At 42.3% G+C, this 24,402-nt stretch overlaps 1 protein-coding gene across 1 annotated transcript in view; it reads left to right on the top strand.

The window, feature by feature from the left end:
- Positions 1-9,859: 9,859 nt before the first annotated feature.
- Positions 9,860-24,402, top strand: part of NXPH1 (neurexophilin 1) — a 558,790-nt gene continuing 544,247 nt past the window's right edge. Inside the window, exon 1 of the mRNA XM_033931009.1 lies at positions 9,860-9,976. Coding sequence (XP_033786900.1) covers positions 9,923-9,976 — 54 coding nt within the window. The 5' untranslated portion in view covers positions 9,860-9,922. The remainder of the gene's footprint in view (positions 9,977-24,402) is intronic.

The following is a 24,402-nucleotide window of genomic DNA, read 5'->3' as shown; positions in this document are numbered from 1 at the left end:
TAAAGCCCTCGATGGAGACTGCCCCAACTTTGTTGGCTGGGCTGAGAACTTTTCAGCGGCCCCTTATTCAAAGGGACCCAACACAGTCTGTGTTTCAGAGAACATACCTTCTTCAGAGGTCCATGGTTAATAAGATGTGAAATACACCGCAATAAAAAGGAATAAAACAAACGCCTGTGTGAATTGGATTTTTTTTTTTCTCAGACTCTTTTTGGGTGTCAGGTCAAAAGCGCACCGGGACAAAGGCGCGCGCAGACAATTGAGCGCAGCGCGGAGGTGCGCGCCGCAGAAAATTACTGTTTTTACGGCTCCGACGGGGGGGCGTGGGGGAAACCCCCCACTTTACTTAATAGAGATCGCACCGTGTTTTGGGGGCATTGTGGGGGGTTGTAACCAGTGTTCCCGCTAAGGTGCGCTGGCCTGCGCGCGCGCACAAAATATTACATCGCAGCGCAAAGTTTCTCTTCACAGCGCACACACGCGTCGCAAAGGTAAGGGGAGGTAAGGTAAGGGGACGCATTGGGGGGATTGCACTTCCCCACAATTGCCATGCTTCGGTTCCTCTTCTTCCTTCCTTCCTCCCCCCCCCCCCCGCGGGACCCTGCGGCACCATCAACTCTTACTCCCTCTAATGTCGGCCCTGCAGCTCCAGACTTCCTCGCACCTTCTCCCCTCCCCCTTTGGATCGCTATTATTTTAAATGTTATAGCCGCGGAGCTGTATCCATCAGTGGAGATGTCTAACCTCGGCCTGCCCCGGAACTCTTACTGCAACAGTGACTTCCTGTTCCTGCCTAGACGGGCGGCTGCTGCAGTAAGAGTTCCGGGGCAGGCCGAGGTTAGACATCTCCACTGATGGATACAGCTCCGCGGCTATAACATTTAAAATAATAGCGATCCAAAGGGGGAGGGGAGAAGGTGCGAGGAAGTCTGGAGCTGCAGGGCCGACATTAGAGGGAGTAAGAGTTGATGGTGCCGCAGGGTCCCGCGGGGGGGGGGGGGGGAAGGAAGGAAGAAGAGGAACCGAAGCATGGCAATTGTGGGGAAGTGCAGAGCTGCAGGGAAGAGTGTTGCGGTACCCAGCTGGAGGGAGAAGGAAGATGAGGGAGGGAATTAAAGGAGATGCCAGGGCTTGGAGCATAGGAGGAAGGTATGCCAGTCTAAGGGAAAAGGAAGGGGGAGATGTGAGAGCATGGAGGGGGAACGAAAGATGGAAGAAAAGGAAAGGAGAGAGATGCCAGAGAATCAGGGAAGGGGAGATACCAGACTATGAGGAGAGGTGTGGGAGAGGGAAGGCGAGGAGAGAGATGCCAGACCAATGGGGTGAAAGGAGAGATGGAAGGAGGAGGCATACAGTTTCTGGAAGGGGCATAGAAGGAGAGAAGATGCCATATAGGGGAAGAGAGACGGCAGACAGTGAATGGAAGGAAGAGAGTTACAAGAAGATGAGGAAAGGAGAAACCACAGAAGACAAAGGTAGAAAAAAATTTCTATTTATTTATTGCTTTAGGAGACATGTGTCACTGTTTCTGTGAAGCATTGTATGCAGAGTCCAGCTTCTTGCTGGTTCAATTTAACCTTTGTCTATGTATTTTTATTTTATCCCCCCTTTTACAAAACTGTGAAGCGTTTTTAGCACCAGCCTTGGTGGTAGCAGCTCTGATGCTCAGAATTTTATGAGCATCAGAGCTGTTACCTCCGTAGCTAAAATCCACACTACAGTTTTGTAAAAGAGGGAGGGGTTAGTTTGTGATTACATATTCCTTACTAGGCGAAGGTGTTTTCTGTGTTCTGTGTGTTCGAAAGACATGGTTTTCTGTTAGGATTGACGGTGTAGGATTGATCTGTGCTGGTCTGGCTTGTTTAGTTTTACAATGGGTGTATTGATGTACTGCTCACTGCAATATGTAAGATGCTGCCTTTTCCTAGGTACTCATGTGTGACGTGTGGTTTGTTACTAAAAATCATGTTTTTCTTACAGATGGGGGGGGGGGTGCCAAAAAATGATGGGCCCCGGATGTTACATATGCTAGGTACGCCACTGTATGTAAAGATACCAGAAAGCTGGCGTAGCAAAAACTTCTAAGTTTTGAGTATTTAACCCTCCCACAATCTCACGGGCACTCGTTTCAAGTTTATTGAGATTTTGATTTAAACGCAATATCAAATATTTTCAATGCGTATAACAAAAATAAATTTGGGGAAATAAATAAAACCATTTGAACCAGTGTTCCCGCTAAGCTGCGCTGGCGTGCGCTGGCGCACAAAATATTACATCGCAGCGCACACGTTTCTCGTCACAGCGCACGATCGGAAGAGGCGTACGGCAGATGGCAGGGCGGCGAGAGGAGAATCGGGCGAGTTGGCTCATAACTTGCTGGCGCCCGATATTTTTGGCTCACGGTGAAAAAAGTTTGCTCACAACACCCGCCCGCTTAGAGGGAACACTGGTTGTAACCCCCCACATTTTACTGAAAACTTCACTTTTTCCCTGTTTTTAGGGAAAAAGTTAAGTTTACAGTAAAATGTGGAGGGTTACAACCCCCCAAACCCCCCACAACGCCGGCGCGATCTCTATTAAGTAAACTGGGGGGGCTCCCCAACAAAAACCCCATCGGAGCCCCGTCGGAGCCCCTAAAAACTGTAATTTTCTTCGGCACGCGCCTCCGTCTTGCGCTCAGTTGTCGGCGCGCGCCTTTCTCTTTCGCCGAGTTGTCTATGAACCCTCTTTTTGTGTCATACAGTTGGCCCGAGAATCCAATTCACACAGGCGTTTGTTTTATTCCTTTTTATTGCGGTGTATTTCACACCTAATCCACCATGGACCCCCTGAAGAAGGCATGTTCTCCGAAACACGGACCGTGTCGGGTCCCTTGGTTTGTAATGATGTGGTATCATTTACTGCATTAAATATTTGATATAATAAACATCGCCTGCATCTTGTACACACAAATGATTTTTACCATGACTATCTATGGCCCTCTTTTATCAAGCTGTGTTAGGGTTTTATTTTTATATTGCAGGTCACTGTGGCAAAAGCTTTGGCGCTCATAGAATTCATCTGAGTGTCGGAGTTTTTACCGTAGTGATCTGCAATATAAAGAAACCCAGACACAGCTTGATAAAAGGGAGCCTATATTTGTGAGTATGTGTTATTTCTGAGTTACATTTTTTTTGTTCTTTTTTCAGTTTGTTCTTCCTTGCTACTAAAAGTGAAAGGGGCACAGAGAGGACAGGGTCACAGTAGAGGGGCTAAATGAATTCTTTGCATTGGTCTTTACTAAGGATGATATAAGGGATCTACTCAGGCCAGAAATGGTATTTAAAGATGACGAGTCAAAGGAACTGAAACAAATCTCAGTGAACCTGACATACCTTTTCATTCTTTCATTCATTCCTATTATGATTTGCATTTTTCCCCCCAAATTTTAACCCTTTGATTGGCAGATGGTGAAAACGACTGCTTTATGTAACTTAACATTGACTGAGAACAACAGTGCCAAGTAATAGGCATTTGGAGATGCAGATCTCCCATAAGACCCATAGAAACACACGTTGCTTCTGGGCAACAATGCCAAATAAAGGGTTTATATTGTTTATATTTGTAAACCGCCTTGCTGTGTTCTTAACGATTGACAGTACACTTCTCCCTCCGTATTCGCGGTTTCAGCATTCGCGGTTTCGATTGTTCATGGTTTTTAGCTTGCTTTTCTCCTCCCCCCAAATTACATCAGCTCGCATAGAGAACTTGCTGATTCCAAGCGTTTACAGAGAAAATCGCTGAGTCCCAGCACTTTCTTTACCATGTTTTGCCACTCCTTCAGGAACAGGCCAGGTCTCCCACCATGTTATTCACAGTTTCACCATATTCAAAATGGTTTTTAATAGAAAACAGCAAATAACATATAAAAAAGTTATTCGCGGTTTTTCAGTATTTGCGGTTCTGTTAATCCCCTATCACAGCGAATACGGAGGGAGAAGTGTATATCAAGTTGAATAAATCATAAGCCAAAGAGCAGCAAGCCACCTGGACCACATGGTATATACCTCCCAAGTACTGCCAGAAATCAAAAATGAAATACAAATCTACTATTATAATCATCCGAGGTACCTGAAGATTGGAAGGTGGCTAACGTAGCACCAATTTTTAAGGCGGTAAAAAACGGTGATCTGGGAAACTCCAGATAGATGAGTCTGTTGGCAGTGCTAGGCAAAATGTTGGAAACAAATATAAGAAACAAAATTACTGAACACATAGATAAAAATGGTTTAATGAGACAGAGTCAACCAGGGTTAGACAAGTGAAGTCTTTCCTTACCAATCTGCTGCTTTTTTATTGGATGGCATGAACGCACATGTGGATAAAGGTGAGACAATTGATAAACTGTATCTAGATTTCCAGAAAGCTTTCGACAAAATCTCTCAAGAGGAAATTGAAAACCACAGGATAGGAGGCAATGTCCTGTTGTGAAGTGGGAATTGGTTAAATGATAGAAAACAGAAAGTAGGTTAAACAGAGATTTCTTTCAGTGGTGGAAGGTGAACAGTGGAGTACCAAAGAAATCTCTACTGGGACTGGTGGGTTTAACCCCACCCCCCCCCACATATTTATAAATGATTTGGGAATGAGAATGATTAGTGATGTCATCAGATTTGCATATGACACAAAATTATTGAAAGCTGTGGAATCACATGCAGATTGTGAGAAATTGCGGGATTGGGGGAGATTAGAAAACTGGGCCTTCAAGTGACAGGTAAAATAAAAATGTGGACAAGTGCAAAGTGATGCATGTTGGTAAGAATAACCCAGGCTATAGCTACATGATACCACATTAGGAGTCGGGAAAAGAATCAAGGTGTCCTTGTGAAAAACGTGTTGAAATCTGCTCAGTATGTGGCAGTGACCAAAAAAGCAAACAGAATGCTAGGAATCATTTGTGGGTTCTGAGAGATGGAATCACCTTCCAGGGTACTTAAGACAGCTGTCCGAGACACATAGCTATAAATAAATAAATGAAAACATCTTGAAGCTTTGTTATAGATGTAAGTATACGTGTAGATTGACACACGCTACTAATTTTCAGGTTGTTCTGTAAGATGTATTTGTTATTTTAATGTTAGTTTGTGGGGTTTTTTTTAAATGAATACAAACATTTTGGATATCCCCACTTAAGTATAAATGGGTAATAAATGTGATAATAAATAATTAAGAAAGGAATAGACTACAAAACAAAAAAATCACAATGCCTCAGTATTGCTCCATAGTGCAATCACACCTTGAGTATTGTAAGCCAGATTCTATAGTGCTATAAGTTAGGCAGTGGCAGATGATGTATTGCTGCCTATCTTGCTTTAATTGGTGCAGTAATTGACCACTGTTAAAAAACAATTAAAAACTCGATGAAAAATAGATGCTGGTAGACGCCTATGGAGGTAGACATCGTAATCATGTCTAAGGAGACGTCTAAGGTCAAAGTAGGCATGGTTAGGGGTGGATTGACCATAGGTGCCATTATCCTAGTGTGCCAAAAAAAAAATTCAAACTATATGTACCAGAGAAAAAGAACAAAAATATTACAACTTTAGTCATAGACCAAAAAAATGGAGAAAAAAAGACCTCAGTGTTTCCAGGGATAACAATCACCTGGAGATCTCTATGTCAGCTTCAAAGCTGCTATCCGCTATAATAAAAGCCTTAGTAGCGCATGCGCAGAATGAAACTCCGTGCCTGTGTGCCTCTGTATGCGCAGTACACCGCTGTGCCTTCTGAAAGCGAAAGGCGAGGGTGAAGGAAGGGAGAGATGACCGTGGTCAGAAGGTGGATGTGACCGTCTGGAAGGAGAACCGGTGAAGAGAGATGGTCATGTTCTGAGGGAACAGACCGCCTCCGTTTGGGAGTGACAGAGGGGGTCGGAACGGTCCAGGAGCAGAGGCGAACGAGACTGGCCCGGAGAGGGCGAAGTTGACAGAAACTGTCACAGTTTGAGAGAGTGTGTGTGCGAGGGGGGCAGGGGATAGACTCCTGGTGTGGAGTGGAGGCGAGCGAGACGCTCACGGTTTGCGCTGTGCTGGTACCCTTTGGGGGAGGGGGTGCAGGGAGTGATCTTGCTTTGATTTGGGGGAGGAGTATGCTGGGGAGCAGGGAGCGATCTTGCTTTGGTTTGGGGGAGGGGTGTGCTGGGGGGGGCAGGGAGTGATCTTGCTTTGGTTTGCGGGAGGAGTGTGCTGGGGGGGCAGGGAGCGATCTTGCTTTGATTTGGGGGAGGGTGTGCTGGGGGCCTCAATGCCCCATTGTGCTAAAAGTCTACACATCTATTCTAGCACCCTTTAATGTAATGGGCTAAAAAACTAGTAGGCAATACATCTTTGGTCTCCAAAAATCTTCATTCTCTTTTTTTCAATTTTTTTCTAATTATTCAAAATTTTTGCTATTTCCAAACTTTTCAAAAAGTCCATAGCAGGAATCCACGTCTTGAAAATGTAGTTTCTGTAGGTGGCTGCTGATTTAGGTGCCGCTTACAAATCTGGTCCTGTGTGCGATTCTGGTCGCTACTTCTCAATAAAGATACAGTGGAATTAAAAAAGGTACATGCAAATGACTGGTCGCCAGCTATCCCTCTGCAAAAGCATCTTTGACGGCTACTTAAGTGTACCATCGCTTCGCACTTAAACATTGGATGAACTCCCAACCTAATTGTTTGCATTTCCTTTTTCAAAATACAGCGCAAACACTAGGGAACACTCCATGAAGTTACATTGTAGAACATTTAAAACATGAATGAATACATTTTTCCTCACCTGATGCACAGTTAAGATTTGAAATTCTTGGAAGAAAGGTCCATAAAATATTAAGGGAGACCTAGAAAAAGCTACTCTTATCCCTGGGAATAAGAAGATGGAATCTTGCTACTTTTTGGAATCCTATTAAAACATTCCATGCATTTTGGGGGGAGATTTGGCGATCTATATTCTTTCCACCCCCCCACACAAAAAAGCATAACAAAAATACCTCCCCAAACCAAAAAAGAAATAAACACAAAAAAGCATAACAAAAATACCTTCCCAAACCAAAAAAGAAATAATAAAAAAAGAGATGAAGGCTTTTTTTTTTTTGGAAACATAAAAAGGTCTTTTCACTAAATGCCATGCAGCCCATAAAAAATATAATAATCCATTAACTCACCTTATTAAAAGGACCCCAAATTTGTCAATAAGAACACAGGGAAGTGTTTGGAGTACAATATCCAGACCCCATTTTTCAGTAAAAATAAAATAATATATATATATGTTCAGTTATAATGAAATACCAATCAATAAGCAGGGCAGAGGGATGGTCGCACAGGGCCCCGTGCTCCTAGGGGCCCAGTCTATCCTTCTGTATGGGATAATCCCCCACCCCTTCCGCACGCACATTTCAGCAAAGTGGCAGTCAGCGGCAGCGATTTTCATGTCCCTTTGGCCGCCAAGCCTAGAGCCTCCTGGCTGCTGCCTTTTGCCCCTTTTTGATGCCACCTCCTGCTTCCGCAAGGGCGGGACGCAGCAGCCGAGAGGCTGCCCACAAGATATGAAAATCACTACCGCTGTCTGCTTTTGGTTGAAAATATGGATGTTACAGTACATTATAACCAGAACTCATGTGGTATTTGCTATGAGGGTGCAGGATTTGCCTTTAATCATATCCAGGAGGAGGGGGCCGGGGAGGGGGGGGGGGGCATTGAGCTGGTCTCTGTCAATAAGAATACTCTTAAAGCATTGGACATTGCATACTTGATCCCAAAGCCTTTGGACGCAAAGGCTCGAAAACTTTGAGCAATATTTTACGGGGTAATTGAACAAGAAAACAGAAGGCCTTATTAATCACCAGCACATATTCATGCTCAGATTGTCTGGCGGACAATAAGTCTTTTTCTCCAGGAACATATTGTCTGCAGATGAGATGATGCGCTTAACCTTCACAATGCAGATAAAACGGAAATGTTGCTTGCTCACATGTCTTCCCCCCCCCACCCTTGAATTTTAAACTGGAGCTTTTAAAATGCTAGAGAGAACGGGCCCAGCAACCGCCTGACATATGGAAGGGACAACTGTAACGAGGCAAGCAAGGTCGAGAAGTCCTTTCTCTCCTGATAGCGCCAGCTGGCAGCCCTACACCGGGTGCCAGGGAGAGCCAGACTTCCACAGTGCTGATGGCATCGGTGGCATTCGCAGGTACTTGACAGCACTTCTCACTGAACATACAAAACGCTGGCAAGAATGCTTCCACTTGGTCCCCCCCCCCCCCCCCACCACCACTGCGTGCCAGGCTTTGACCAAACCTTTGCTGGAAGTGAACGACTGGAAAATGAGACGGTGCCAGATGTTTTCGTGTCCCAGTTCGACGGCTAGGGAGTTACACCAGAGAGTAATTACTTTCAGAAAATGTTCCCCGTTGTAAATACTGTATTCAGCTCCCCAAGGGTTAGCAACCTGGGATAGACTGGGGGCCCCCCTGGTGGCAGGATCGGGTATTGCAGCAGAACGTTTTCCCGCCTGTCAGGACTGGAAAAGACGGGGGGTGATAAATATATGGCTTTTTGACTAGTCTTTTTCCTAACTAATTCGCAGCAGCGTCAACTCAAGCGATCTGTTTGAAAACGAACTGTTGAAGTCTTTTCAGGCAGACACACTTTATCAAAACTTAAATCGCAGGACTCGCTGTTCGTTTTCGCAGTCTAGCCTTTTTTTTTTTTTTTCTTTAATAGAGACAAATGGCTAGGCGCGCTCCTCTCCCCAGCAAAGCTGCAGGTCTGCTTTAAGTTTCATGTATGGACGGGATTCACGGATGATGCCTGGATCAACAGGGTCTAAGCACGTCAGTTCTATTTAATATAGTCCCAGCCCCCTCCCCCCGGACATAATACATGTATTAAGGCCGGTTTTGGAGGAACTCAGGAGTGCTGATCATAAGTCACATACAACACTTGCACTTATGAAAGGGAAGGGGTAAGGGCCCAAACCCGTACACTATACTCTCCCTAACCACACAGCACAGCACGATGTGGTGTTTGGGGGAGCAACTGTTCAACCCCATCCGGTGCCTTTTCTCTCTTCCCCTCGCCCCCCCTCCCCCCGCGAGGAGTTGAATTTTTGTGAAGTGATAAAAGCTGCTTTCCCGAACTCACAGGCGAGTGCGGTGGGGGTTGGGGATGGGATGGAAGTGGGGGGTGGGGGAATATGTTTGTGTGCAAATTGGAGACTAAACCTTCCCGTATTTTCCTGTATGCAGATAGGCAGTGCCCCGATCTCCAACGTGCAGAGCACCCTAGTCCCCCAGGCTGGTATCTGACCACACACTCCCTTCCCTCTCAACTTCCTCTCCCCCCCCTCTCTATCTCTCTTTCCCTCTGCTGCTGCTGCTGCTGCTGTGCGTGTGGTAGTGATCCAGCAGCCGGCTTTCGTCCCAGCGCTGATATAAAGCATCCAGGCAGCGCTGGCAGGCGATGCACTAAATGCCGCGTCCCAGGAATCACTCCGCACTGTCGACTTGACCGGGGCACCGAAGGGCCACCCACAAGGGACCGATCGCCAGCGATCCCTCCGCAAAAGTGTCTTTTGACAGTCACTTTTTAAAGTGTGCGGTCGCTTCGCTCTTAACGCTGGATTAACTCCCCCCAATTTAATCGTTTTATTTCTTTTTTTTTTACGTCAGGAAAAAAAAAAAAAAAAATCACTCCTCCAACTTACTTCCCCCTTCTTCCTTCCTCCCCTCTCTCTCTCTCTCCGAGTCTAACCTTGCCTGGTGGTCATGGGGTCTATAATTTCATTCTCGTCTAGGCTGGTGAGAGCTCTCCTGGCTCTGTAAAGTGGATGTCAGGTGTGGATCTATGTTCTTGAAAGAACAAAGGCACAAGGAAGGCAAAGCGGAGGAAGTTTGAGACGGGAGGATGCAGGCTGTGTACTGGTACGCCCTTCTTCTCCTCCAGCCGACTCTCTACCTGGTAAGTTCCGCTCACCCCCTTTTGTTCGGGGGGGGGGGGGGATTCCTGCTAGCCTACAAATGACAAGAGAGAGAAAGGGACCGCTCGGATCTCAAACGAGACTGTTTCGTTCCGACGGGAGAAAAGAACCGCTTGGATCTCAAACGAGACCGTTTCGTTCCAGCACTTTAAGCACGATTAGTTGGGGGGGGGGGGGGGGGGGGGGAATACATGTTGTCCGTAGCTTTCTGTACGATCTTTGGCGATATTCGAGTTTATTGTGCCCGATCATCGCCTTTGAGCCCAGGCATCGCAGGTGAACGGTGGTGGACTGGGGGAGGGGGGGGGCAGCGTGATTGCTCTGCCGCTGACCTCTGAACATATCGAGCTCGCCGGGGGTGGGGGTGGGGGGCGATGCCCTTATGCAAGGAAGCGCTAGTGCATGAGGGCGTTCAAGCTTCGGTAGTTTTATTCTGGTGGATGTAACTTTACCTTCGCAGCTACTCCTTCCAGGGCACTAGAGCGTGGAAATAGGGTGTGTTATGTGCAAAGCTCGATTCTATCCCGGAAGGTTCCAAAGCGCCAGTCTAAGATTAACACGGCCAGAATTTGAAACAGGGCAGGCTCAGATAACACGTTTGTGGAGCTCAGATATGTTAATATTTATGTTTATTTTTTCTTATAGTCCGCCTGAACCGAGCCGGATATCAAATTGCCCCCCCCCCTCATACTGTATTCTCAGTTGGTGTCACACACTATGCTCCCGTCAGTTTATATCACAGGGTCAGTTCGTTCTCTGCTCTTTCTGAACAATCAGGTTGTAATGGAAAGTTGGGGTTAATTTTGGAGAAACCATACTTAAGTATATATGACCGTATGTTGATGGGTTTCTAAAATACCATTAAATAACTGCTTTGCATTACTGTGCTAGGGATTTCAATATGCTTGATTTATATATTTTTTAATGTGCTGTAGCTTCTATAGAATATCAAGCTTTGCAGCACTGCTAAGGATGATTAGGGTGAAAACATGTCCATCGCTCTACATCAAGAGGCATAAGATTGATACTAACCGAAAGTCTTAAATGAACAAGTTTTCGGCTTACATGTTCCGTGGTCTCTGAACGGCTTGATACCTCTGAAAGCATATGAGAGAGAAGGCTATGATCATATGTGTAGCAGTGGGTAAAATAATTACCACCACTTTATATATATATATATATATATTTTTTTTTTAAATAATAGTTTACAGGAGTCTTTGAACTTTTCAGTGGTGTCTGTAGTTCGCCCTCTTTTGGCGTTCCTGTACTTGCTACGCTAGTCCACCAGAGGGCACCACACGCCTCCGTTGGTCTGAGAAGCAGGTGAACACTGGGGCATCCAACGCAGCTGCATTCTCTCGAAATGTCACCTGCTTGTACAGTTTGAGCTTCACTAGAGGGATAGGCATTACGGAGAGGGAAAATCAATCCGCTTTCTTTTTATTTAGCAATGACTTTAAGCTATTTTCCTCTATTACTTTTGTTTTATGCTCTTATCGGGAAACCAAACTTGTGATACAGTGAAGCAAAGCTGGACAGTCAGAAGCATCAAGCCAAATGCACACAGGTGTAAGTTAGGATGTATTGAGTCTATACAAACTAAAGACCAATCAACTGAAAAGCATTGGAAAATTCAATTCATACACCTGCTGTCATATACATAGGTTACACACGGCCAGCCCTAAGCCTAATGCCAAAAACTTTGGTTGGATGTGTCGCAGAAAAATGAAGTAGAGGCGACCGCCAAGGGAATTTCACAGCGAATAAACCATAGTGTCATCGTGGAAAATAATATGTCAAAATCCAGAAGTGAAATCAATATGTTGTGTTAAATTTGAAATGTAGTGTTTGGCAGTTAAACTGTTTTTCCCTCTCATTACAACAACAGTGTTGGATTTATTCTAATGCGCTACAGTCTGAACAACGAGAGCATTAATTCTCCTTTAATTGTAAACTGGGAGCGTTTGAAAACCATTCAGTGTGCAAATTATGCTGATTCAATTACCGTTTAGTTACAGACTTCATTACCTGAATGCATTTTTTCGCAGGGGTTGGTAACACAGAAAGAGGACATTGTTTTCCTGCTTTACTGAAGACATGGGCATAAGTAGAAACAATAAAACCAGAAAAAAGAGGAACTAGACAATTTTAAACCATTTTTAGAATTTTTTTTTTTTTTAAATAAATAAATCTACTACATAACACATAGGGAAAAATTTCCCAGCATTGCCTGGGGCATATTCAGGACCATATATTTCTTGCACACAGTGCCAACCTTTAAAGGTTAAACAAGGCCAGCATTAAATACCTGTAATAGCCTTTTATGCTGGCATTGAAGCATTGAAGCATGAATTCTTGATTAAAACTTTAATTGAAGGACAAAAACTTTCAAGGTGTAAAAATCTCAGGTCTGCTTTCTTTCCCCCCACTGCAAGTTTCTTAATTTCAGGGCGTTCTTTCCATCAAAATGCCTATTGTGGTGACAAAAGGAGCTGTAACAAGCAACCTATTTCTGTGTGTATAAATCAGGTCTAATTTAATGGAGACAAAGCAAAAGGGATTTGAACAGGCCTGTAACTATTTTGCGCACAATGAATCTACAAGATAATTCCAGCCTGAAAGAAAATATGGAATAATGAAACTTGGTACTTTCGGTTTTCCATCCCTCAGGTGGTCAAATGTCAGTCTCTTATTAGAAAGGATTCAGGTCGGTCACTCATTGCTAGAATAGATAAATCTTAATTATCAAGAATTTCATGGGGAGAAATGGTTTCCTTATGAAAAGCTTCCACTTTATGATGTCTTCAAAACAAGAATGTAATAAATAGCTAATTATTTTCTTGCCTTTCTGAGATGGCAGTCAGCATTTTACAGAGATTCTTGGCACTGGTTACTTCAGTCTATTAGTTTCATTTTAAATATCCTACCTAGACTGCTTATACGCACACACAAGCACATACGATTCTGTATAATACAGCTTGATTTATGCAGTTATTTTCAAGCAAAACTAAACGGATCTTTTCTTTTTAGGGCTATTCATATAAAGACAAATGCACTGTTATATAAAAGTCATGCATGTTATTCATAGGGCCTTTCACATTTGAATCCAGGTAATATAATAATGAGCAGGGTAGGATTTAATCTCATTTCATTCCTGGATTGTTATCAGTACACTTATAATATGAGAAAAAAAATTAAGATTTGATGCTTTCTTTAAAGAATTTAGCAAAATAATCTATACATGGAGGTGGGAAACAGGGTGCTTGCCATAGGGCAAACCTATTTGGAGGTTTCTTCTTGGAGGCAAGTCATATATAGGCCAAAAGGAAGGATTATGGTATATTCATACATTCTGGAAATTAATTGCAGTAGTTATGGAAAAATGTAAAAGTATTTTGAATTTGGAGATCACACAACCACTGCTGAATAAAAGGTATCTTTTAATTCTCAACTGACTTCCATGCTAGCGATTTTTACAGAAATCCTGTTGGGCCGTAAGCTTTAGTTCATATATTTTAAGACAGTTGGAGATGGAAAAACAGGATTCTTTAGCCTCTGACCTACATGTCGAAGAGTGCCAGTTTTTTGTTGTTTTTTTTTTTAATCCCAATAGTTGCATAAGAGTCCAAAGGAGAAAAAAGGTGAGATAATTTTTGTGAAATTGCCATTAGAGAGGATAATAAATCAAATGGTTATTTAGTTCTGGTTTTTTTCCACCTACTTAGCCATGATTAAACAAATCATAGATATCAACAGTGTATTCCTCCAAAGATTTGATATAAAACCAGCACTGGATACGTAAACATCTTTATTTTATTTTTATTTTTTTTTTTACGACTTTCCTTGTGGTGGTTGAATAATACATGCTAGCTTTTAAGTTAATCACCTAATAGTATTATTTTTTAAACAAAATAGCCCGGAAATATGAAATACAGTGCAAAGTCATGCTTGTAAGCATGTATCCTTCCTCAAGGGCCATCCTAGGAAAGTTACACATTGCTCAGAGCAATAAATAGGATACAGCTTTCAGTGTCCCCAGATAAGGAAGACTTTGCTAACTCAATCAGTTAGAAAGCCCATGACTGTAAGCAAAACCAGGGCCTGGAGTAAAGGGTCCCATGGTTTTCTTTCTGTGCCTTTTCTGTGTGTTTTGCATGAATCTTTATTAGGATAGCATTAAAAAACACACACACACAAAAAACAGGCGAAGGATCTCGTGGTGTCACTGTGTGCCTTATGGAGCAACACATCTATCGATCCAGAGGAGCACCGGCGTTTTCTGGCCTTCTAGTAATAAGAGCTCAGATGAAGGATCCGAATGAGCCACTGTGCACTGATGGGTTGGGGGTTTTCAGAACTAACCTCATCTGAGAAGGTGGAGCCGAGCACTGTCCACAGTGTTTCCTACCAACAGTTAACTGGTGGCGAAGAGTCTTTTGGCTCATTTACGAGCGTGTTTGTTTCCAGTGCCCTTTACGGTTATGCTAAATTAGGTGTCACAATGTATAAAAAATTAAAAATCGGGCAGCTGCGAAATCGATACAATTTTGGTGGCAAAGTAGGTGCTGAATCTACCGCATTTCCCCTGACACCCAAACGGTTCCATAATCTGAAAATCTGGACGAATGTGATGTTTGTGCAGTGTTGACAGTTCTGGCCTGCCAAGTTAACATAGTTGGGAAATGGTTTGAAAGTGTTCATCTACTTTTGCTTTGTTTATTTTAAGGGGAACAGCAAAAGGAGGCAAATAGTTTTGGCCAGGGTGCCAAAACACCTAAGCCATTCTATTTAGCTCCATATTTAGTACACCACAGTTTTGCTGCTGTGACTTTAATGTAGAAAATATTTTCATCCTAGTCAGGCTTTGATTTTTGCCAGAGGACTTCAAACTATTGAAAAGCTCATAATACTGTATCTGGGAGTATATTTTCTTCAAAAACTGTCTTTCTTCCCAGGTGAATCAAAAGAATGCATGTACAAGCTGAGGCCAGGCTCATCAACCTTTTAAGGTCTTTTCTTGCAGTAATTAAAATATTAACTCATCTAATCAACTAACTTTGCAATAAGGGAGAAAATAATTGATCTTTGCATTTCTCCCTTCACCTTTATCAGGCGAGGTACCCCAACGTGATTAAATGTCAGGCAATATTAGCTGACCTGCTTAGTCTGATGGCTGAAACCTTTTATTTCAGACAGAGGTCTGGAGATAGCGAAGCTGTTTTAAGCTCTATAATATTTCCCTGAAGAGCACATCCGATCTCCTACTTTAATGATTCACATCAGGTACCATAGCTAATAATGGGGGAGGGGGGTTGGGTAATGATTCTTGATAGACTGAATGCTTCCAGTATCCTTTTTATTTTTTTTTGCTTTTCTACCAGAGTTTGTTTTTAATTTTAATGCTTCCTCTGCCTTTTCCTTGCTTTCTGTTCCTGTCATCAGATTTGATTCTGTTGCTGTGTGGGTTAGCTCCGATTGCTCGTAACTGTGTTGTGGGTAAGTTAAGCGAGAGATTTATCTGTTAGTTTAGCTCTCGACCAGCTCGTCTTATAAGTCAGCATTCAACAACCTCCTGAGTACTTTGTAAACATTGCTTGAACATTTTATGCTGCACATTGACGTGTTGACGATTCTGCTTTAAGGATTGTGACAATAAACTGAAAAAAAAGAAGAGAAAAAAAAATCCCACCACAAAGTGTGGCAAGCACTTCATCAAGGATAAAAAGGCTCTGCTGTAAGGATGTCACTCAATTTATTGTGAAAGTCAAATGAATTACGTTTAATGAAAGTGCTCCCTAGATGAATATTACCAGCAATTTCCTGAGTTGGCTCTGTCAGATTGATATGAGGAAATGCCAACCCATATCAAAAAAGATCTCCAATCTCAATTACCATGCAAGCTCTTGAAGAGCAGTTTTTATTGATATGATATATATTGGCGGATTCTCAGTGTTAGGCAAAATTGCTCGCACTTTTTACAGGGCTGCTGGTTTTGATGTTTATTTTCTTTGGGCTAGAGCTACCCTTTAATAGGAAAATGTGACGCTATATCAAGAGCCCAGAAGGGTTACGGTGTTCAGGACGGAAAAATAACCAAAATATAACTGTTTGAATTGTAAGTTAATGTAAAATCAGTCTGCCTCAGCCAGCTCTATATTTAAAATTATTCTGAGTGTAATATTTTGCAATGTAGTTAGAGGCCAAATTATATATAACAAAAAAAAAAAATCCCCAAAAGATATTCTTGAGAAAGGTAGAATTTCACCAAACTTTGAAAAGAATGCCAGCATTTTTTGAATACAAAATGCAACCTAATCTGCTCAAGGATTGATCGTGTTAGAGGGTGTCTTGGTCTATTTATTTCACTCACAATAACACAAATTGATGCTTAAGGAAAAGCGGTGTTTCCTTAGAAACCATCTGATGTGCGTTCCTTTGCTTTCGGGATTTCAACCCTTTATAGTTTCCTGTGCCACTGACGCTTACAAAGGTAACAGAAAGATGGTGCCAAACTAAGGAGTGAAAACTGGACTAAATTTATTAGGGTTACTATATGGAGGGACAGAGGTTCTGGGCATTTCTCGTGAGGAAGTGCAGAATTATATGTCATCCCTTCTCAACTTCAGCCTAATCAATAGAAAACCCTTGCTTTTCCACTGGAAAGCAAAGGCAGAAAAAAACTTTTTTTTCTTTCTGTGTGAGATTAAGCCTTAGGCTGGACGACACTCTCTTTCAACTAGAATTATTCAGTAATCAATATCACTGATGTTTTTCACACTGCTACAAATAAATACTTTGATTTTTGCAAATTCGACAACTTTGAGCCTGCATGGCAAGCGCAGCTATACTTCCTGGTCTGACTAGTTAAAACTACAGTACAAAGCTTATATTAGCAGGGCCGTGTACACTTCCCTGCTCTCCTGATAGTAACCGAAATATCAAAGCTTTTGTCTATATTTATGTAAGATTTAAGATTTTTTTTTTCATAGTCTCTGTGTATGGATGATCTCTTTGGAAATAGTCGTCTGCATGAGGCTTTAGAATGGATGTTGCAATATCCCGATTTTTGACATGTCCCAGCCAACTGCCGAGCCGGAGGCGAATGGCGAATTTGCTATTCAGCACCTCGGACAGTTCCCAGCGCCAATCGTCTATGGTTGTGCAGGAGAATCAGAACACACGTTGTCGCCCATGACTCCACATCTCGGTACTTTTCAGATCAGGAGCATTTTTTTAAAGGAGTTGTAAGCAGCATTGGTCCTGGAGGAGAAAGAGGAGGGAGGGAGAGAGAGAGGGAAAGCAAGATCCTCAACGAAAAATGCTTTTGTAATTTTCCAGTGCAGCACATCAAATGTTTATACGATTTTAATCTTGGGGGTTCCCCCCCCTGCACAAGAGCTCTAGATTTGGTTGTGGTCTTTCCTTATCTCACTTAACCAAAACAACGTTATTGCCCTCACGGCGCAGCCTCCATCAAAGCCAACACGCTCTCTGTAATGTAGAGTACTCTTAAAAACCAATACGACAGCAGCCATCCTTCTTAATTAGTTTCTGGAATGAATTGGAAAGCAGGGAATAATTAATTTAGGATCGAGAGGGTGAGGAAAGAGGGTCTCTGGGGATCTATGGTGCTGACTATGGAGATGCACAGGGATGGCATGTCTTTGGGTCTGTTTGTGCCTCTATATGTGTAGGGGAGGGGGGAGGGGGAGGGAGGCAGAGACTGCTGATATTTGTGCTTGGTAGGAGATGACAGTGGATATGCCCATATTAGGCATATTAATATAAATGTAGGTCTATCTATCTATCATGTGGGTTATGTATGTACCTGTTTACATGTTTATGTGCATGTATGTTAGGGGTGATTGAATAGCACTTGCATATCCTTGAGGACATTCCAAGGGGAGATCAGCTTCAATTATTGTCTGAAAATAATGAATCCTGAAAAAAAAAAAATTAAGCACCTTTATGGTGGTATACACATTTTTTTTGTATTTAGTCTTGTAGCTGGAGTCTATTAAAGCACTCCCTCAAAACCATTTGAATCTGTTAAATGTAATTTTAATGGATCCCTTAAATTGAAAAAAACCTTATTGATTGGTTTTTCAAGGTAATGGATTAAAACAGTAACAGAGTAACAACTGGTAGCAACTAATTAATAAAGACACTTCTCTTCTAAGGATCAAATAGTAGACTCCCTCATTTATTTACTCAAGGCTTAAAAAAAAATAAAAAATAAAAGAACTGATTTAATTTTAGGCCTGCCAAACCATTCCTTGCAAAGAACTGAAAGTATGAGTCTAGTTTTAGTTTGAAAACCAATTTTTATTTTTTTTTTTTAACTCTATTTAGTAAAGCAGCTGGTGGCTTACTTTCTACTTTAAATAAGAGATAATAATTAACCACATAAATCCAAAGATATCCTCTAGAGCAGTGTTCTTCAACCTTTTGACACCTAAGGACCTGTGGAAATAAAAGAATTATTTTGTGGACCGGCACCGATCCACGGACTGATGGTTGAAGAACACTGGGCTAAGTCGTGAGCCAGACCCTGACCATCTCCGCCCAATCTCCACCCCAGACCCCGCCCCATAATAGTACTAATTGTAACACCATTTTTTCCATTCATTTTTCATATATACACACACACACTCAATAAAGTCTTATTAACAACATATAATGGTTAACCACAAAATTAAACTACACAAAGCACACTGTATGCTTCTCAACATTCATTCCTACCAGAACACAGATAACCCCATGCAAATATGAGACCAAAAACTAAAAGTACTAATATATACAAACAAACCCTAAGATTCAAGACTCTGCATGCAGTACAACCCCAGAGAAATAGAAAGAAATGCATTTCTTCCTGAACAGTGCAAAATACCAGACAGCGGATGTAAATTCCCCAAACTGACATAATTCAATCACTAAATTTAAAACTAAAATAATTCCCCCTTACCTTTGTTGTTTCCCTCCCTCCCTCCATGCTATGCCTTACCTTCTGGCCTGCTCCCACCTAGCCATTTTATGCTGCCCCCGGTGTTATCTTTGGGCCAGCTCCCTCTTCCTCTCTGATGCAGTGCACAAAGCCGTGGGCAGCGGCTCCTCATGTGTCCTGCGCCTCATCTGGAAGCCTTCCTTCTGATGTTGCGATGTCAGAGAGAAGGCTTCCAGTTCAGGCGCAGGACGCACATAGGAGCCACCGCCCACGGCTTTGTGCTCTGCGGCAGTGAGGAAGATTACGCCGCATTGATCGCACTATGGACCGGCGGCTGAAGAACACTGTCTTGGGCCCGATGCACGTGCCGGCCCTGTGGACCGGCAGGAAATTTCTGCGTACTGGCACCAGTCCAGTACGCAGAAATAGACCAGTCCAGAAATAGACGGTTGAAGAACACTGCTCTAGAGGTTTGGCATTGACAAGCAGTTGCCAATAAACAGGGAGGGTTGACAAGAAAAGTGAATTTGATGATGGATGGAAAGCCTTAAAATAAAGGAATGTGATGGGAATTGATTAGGCTGCAGGGCCAACATTTTGGACAAGTCTTTTATTATCATACGGGTCAGTGAAAAAATATTCAAAGCGCCCAGTGGTGGGACTTGCTACTGGTAAATAATGGTATGTCACTTTGGCCTGTTTCTAGAAGTTTTTCATTATGGAGCATAGCTCTGGAAATCTTACTCCTCCATCAGCCAGATTATATTGCAGCTGCTCTTCTTACACACTGATTAATGACAACAAGAGGGCATCCGTGGAAAATCAGGGGCGGGAAACTACGAGGTGACACCAGGAAGTTCTTTTTCACTGAAAGGGTGGTTGATCGCTGGAATAGTCTTCCACTGCAGGTGATTGAGGCCAGCAGCGTGCCTGATTTTAAAGCCAAATGGGATCGGCACATGGGATCTATTCACAGGACAAAGGTAGGGGAGGGACATTAGGGTGGGCAGACTGGATGGGCCGTGGCCCTTATCTGCCGTCTATTTCTATGTAACACTATAGTTTTGAACTTATGATGGTCATTTCTATCCTCTTAATCATCACTGTCTGTCTTTTCTACTTGTCACCAAATGATCTGATTATGAGCCCAGTGAGCTAGTCTTTTTCAAAAGAAATTCTCCCCGTCCTGTTGCATTTTGATATTGTCAACTGTGCTTGTGGTAGGAAAATGAGACTAAAAGTATCAATATGCATCCAGATGCCAGCTAAATACAGTGATACCTTGGAATCCGAACGCCCCAGTACTCTAACAACTTGGAATCCGAATAAAAATTCAAGCAAATTTTGCCCCGGAATCCGGACGCTGCTTTGGAATCTGAACGCCCTGCACGTTGTTCATGTGTGTTTGTGCATATGTTTCCCCAGCACTTGGGCCACCCATACGTCATTCCGTTCATTGTCGGAAGCTGTAGTGAAAGCATCTTGTGTGATTTTCACCTTTGTGTAGTGTAGTGAGGAAAATACTATACTATATTATTATTATTTGTTAATATTTTACCTTAAAATCTAGTGTATTTACTGTTAATATTTGAGATTGTGGGACCAAGGAATGGATTGATCCAGTTTCTATTATTTTAAATGGGAAAAATTGTCTTGGAACTCGAACAATTTGGAACTCGCATGGGGTTCTGGAACGAATTAAGTTCAGATTCCAAGGTATCACTGTATCAAGATCAGTCCAGTTCCTCTTTACCTAGATAAATTAACTACCCTACTCAGGTCATCCTTGGATGTGATCAATGTTCATGTTTTACCAATAAGGATCCCTGTTTCGGCACTACTGGATAACGCCTTCTTCAGTGGACACTGGGTTGCATTGTGCTTTCCAGACATGCGCTGTGCCAAAGTGGCTAGGCGGACTGTTTTTGCTGCGTCCAGTACGGTCCGTCTAGCCACTTTGGCACAGAGCATGTTTGGAAAGCACAATACAACCCAGTGTCCCCTGAAGAAACATAGAAACATAGAAATTGACGGCAGAAAAGGGCTATAGCCCATCGAGTCTGCCCATACCAATGACCTACTCCCTGACTTTTACTCCCCTATTGATCCCATGTGAATATCCCATTTTCTCTTAAAATCTGACACGCTGTTGGCCTCAATCACCTGCTGAGGCAGCTCGTTCCAATGATCGACCACCCTTTCGGTGAAGAAGTACTTTCTAGCATCACCCTGAAATTTCCCTCCCCTGATTTTCAGCGAGTGTCCTCTGGTTATCGAGGGCCCTGTAAGACTGAAGATATCATCTTTCATCTCTATACGCCCCGTGATATACTTAAAGGTCTCAATCATGTCCCCCCTCTCTCTTCGCTCCTCCAGCGAGTACATCCGCAGTTTTTTTAGTCTTTCTTCATATGTGAGATCCCTGAGCCCCAAGACCATCCTGGTAGCCATTCGCTGAACCGATTCAATTCTCAACACATCTTTCCGGTAGTGTGGTCTCCAGAATTGAACACAATACTCGAGATGAGTGGCGCCGAAACAGGGATCCTTGTTGGGACTCTTTTAACGTTTGTACAATTTAAATAAAGACCCATTCCAGTTGATCGAGACATCTACCTTGTCTTTCTTCTGTTGTGCATCTTTATCCCAAGACAAGGGACTCTTCTTTTGTGTCTGCATGTTTTACCAATGACACCAGTGTTTTTTTTTAGTAAACGTGATGCACCACAGTAGAGCATAGCTTGATGATCTAATGGCAATATAGTCTGATGCAGTAAGTTTTGGGGTTTTTTTTTTTTTTTTTGCAGTTTAAAAGATACAACATATCACATATCTGTGAAATTTTAGTTCAGCAGGAACATCATTACTGGCTGTGATACTGTATAGTTTAGCATTGCTAGAAACATGAAGCTTTGATACTTTTTTTATTGCTCAGAAAGAGGACTTTCATGATTGGAGCTATTAATTCAATTTGTCATATTTTAGGTACTATAGTCATGAATGTAATGTCCTTATGTTATTGTGTATGATGTGATACAAGGGAAAGATAATGGATGTTCTTTGTTGTTTTGTTTATTTTTTGTTGTTCTCTCTACATCCAGTTTTAATCATGTTTTCTTCTCCTTACAGAATATTTTCTTAATATCATTTTTATTTTACAAGCTGTGAGATTCATTCAGAATCTATTTTTGATTGTTGGATACCTTGTTGACATTAGTAGTCATCTGATGTGTGCTTCTTCACTGATGGTTCCAAGTCTCTTGGCATCTAACTAATTATTAACACTTGTACCCAGGCTCTTGAGCGGTTGTCTATCTGCTTTGTATGGAAACTAGATTCTCACGTTTTATTTTGTGAGAAGGCTTCTGTCAAGAGATGAGCATAGAGCTTTTCTCTTTTATTTCTTCCTGGCTGGTGCAATCGAAAAAAGCGAAGTAATCTCTTTGTGTGAAACCTTATCACCTATACCAGAATCCCTCAGTTTAAAGCTTTGGAAAATAAACCACACTGTAGTCTGTTTTCTACCACCCATTAAATGTCTATAGGCAGCATCCATATGTGATTTTTTTTTTTTGTCTCTACGCATTGGCCCAACGATATGGTGTCATGGGAGAAACATCTTGGTGCTGTTAGTTCCTTTTGCACTGGAGCTACAGAGATGAAAATGGTCGTACATTAACAATCCAATGATAATATAGATGGTACAAAGATATTTTTTGAGAAAGTTTAAATGACACACAAAATATCTATCTTTGTGTGCGTGTATTCTCACATTAATTTGTATATTTGTGCATAAAATAATACATTTTAACTGGCATCAGATCTGAAATAATGACTGAAAAATGGCAGTTTTGGCATGTGCCATATTGTTGATATGGAGAATTTCAGATTTTTACTCTTCAATTGTAATCCTACCTTATATCAAGGGTGGGCAACCTCAATCCTTGAGGGTCACTTCCCTAGTTGAGTTTTCAGGATTTCCCCTAGTGAATACGCATGAGATCTATTTCCATGCACTGTCTCCAATGTGTGCAAATAGATTTCATGGATACTCTTTGGGGAAATCCTGAAAACCTGACTGGGTTGCAGCCCTTGAGGATAGAGGTTGCTTATCTCTGCCTTATATACAATAATTTTCAGTTTACACATGTGCAGCTGAAATAATGACAACTTGTACAAAAAAAAGTCCACATTAGGAAGTACGACATCAGTATTCTTTTTGTTGAAAAAACTCATTACCCATGGTGCTTATTGTAATAGGGAAGCTGAAGAAAGGTTTACCCCTGGCACAAATGAAGCAGCACAGATTATGCCAAACCAAACCTTATATTATCGCTTTATCTGAAAATGATGTGCCTGGGGCTAGTGCTGTTTCAGCAGTCTGCGAGGAAGATCGTCAGCAACGTCAATCAAGTATGAAATTTGGCATACATCATGGTGGGAGTAGAGAGGGAGAAAGATATTAGGAAAACTTCCAGTTTTTTTCTTCAACTGAAAAATTATATATTGTTTGTATGTATGTGCGTGCGTACGTCTCTGGGTTAGGCTGCTGTCCCTTTAAATTACTGGCACAAAATTCATTGCTAGCCAGGTAACCACATTTATGAGATGGCTTTTGCACAGTGACAGCAGTGTTCAGTTTAGATGCTGGTGGGAAGTAGCATCCCAGAAATATTGTACTGTAGGCAGGGTCACTCATCAATAACAGACTTTTACACTGTTTTATTCCTATTTATTACCCGCCTTTATGAAGAGACTTACCTAAGGCAGTGTATAGCATAAGAACATAAGAAATGCCTGCACCGGATCAGACCTGGGGTCCATCCAGTCCGGTGATCCGCACACGCGGAGGCTCAGCCAGGTATACCCTGGCGAATACATTAGTCACTCCTATCCCTCAATGTGTCCCGCAAGAAGATGTGCGTCCAATTTTTCTTTAAATCTTAGAATGGTGGTTTCCTTCACCATCTCTTCCGGGAGAGAGTTCCAGGCGTTCACCACTCACTGTGTGAAGCAGAATTTTCTGACATTTGTTCTGGCCGTGTCCCCTCTCAGCTTCAGGCCATGACCTCTGGTCTGAGTCTGGGTCACATTTGCCAATGTGAATAACGCTGTTTCTTGCTCTCTGCATGTAACAGTACAAATCCTTCCTAAAATATAAAAACTAGACTCGTAGGAATGGAGCATATCCAGTATGAAACATGCTCATGGTTGACAGCTCACCCAAATCTAAATAAATTCCAGGCATGTACTGTAAAAGATGTGATACAGTATTTAGATGACTCAGTGGAAACATCTGTTTCTCTATTTCCAAAACAGAGAAAGCTAGATAGAAGATTCAGAGCAGCACTATTTCATTCCCTTCTTTTACGGAGGTCTACACATATTAACAGGCAGCAGAGGTTTGGACTCTTTGGACCTGATTCTATAAACAGTGCCTAGGTTAGACACTGTAATCACGAT

This window comes from Geotrypetes seraphini, chromosome 2, assembly GCF_902459505.1.
Source record: "Geotrypetes seraphini chromosome 2, aGeoSer1.1, whole genome shotgun sequence".
Classification (NCBI taxonomy): Eukaryota; Metazoa; Chordata; class Amphibia; order Gymnophiona; family Dermophiidae; genus Geotrypetes; species Geotrypetes seraphini.
Note: the sequence above shows the minus strand (reverse complement) of the source record. Positions and strands in the feature narration are given on the sequence as shown.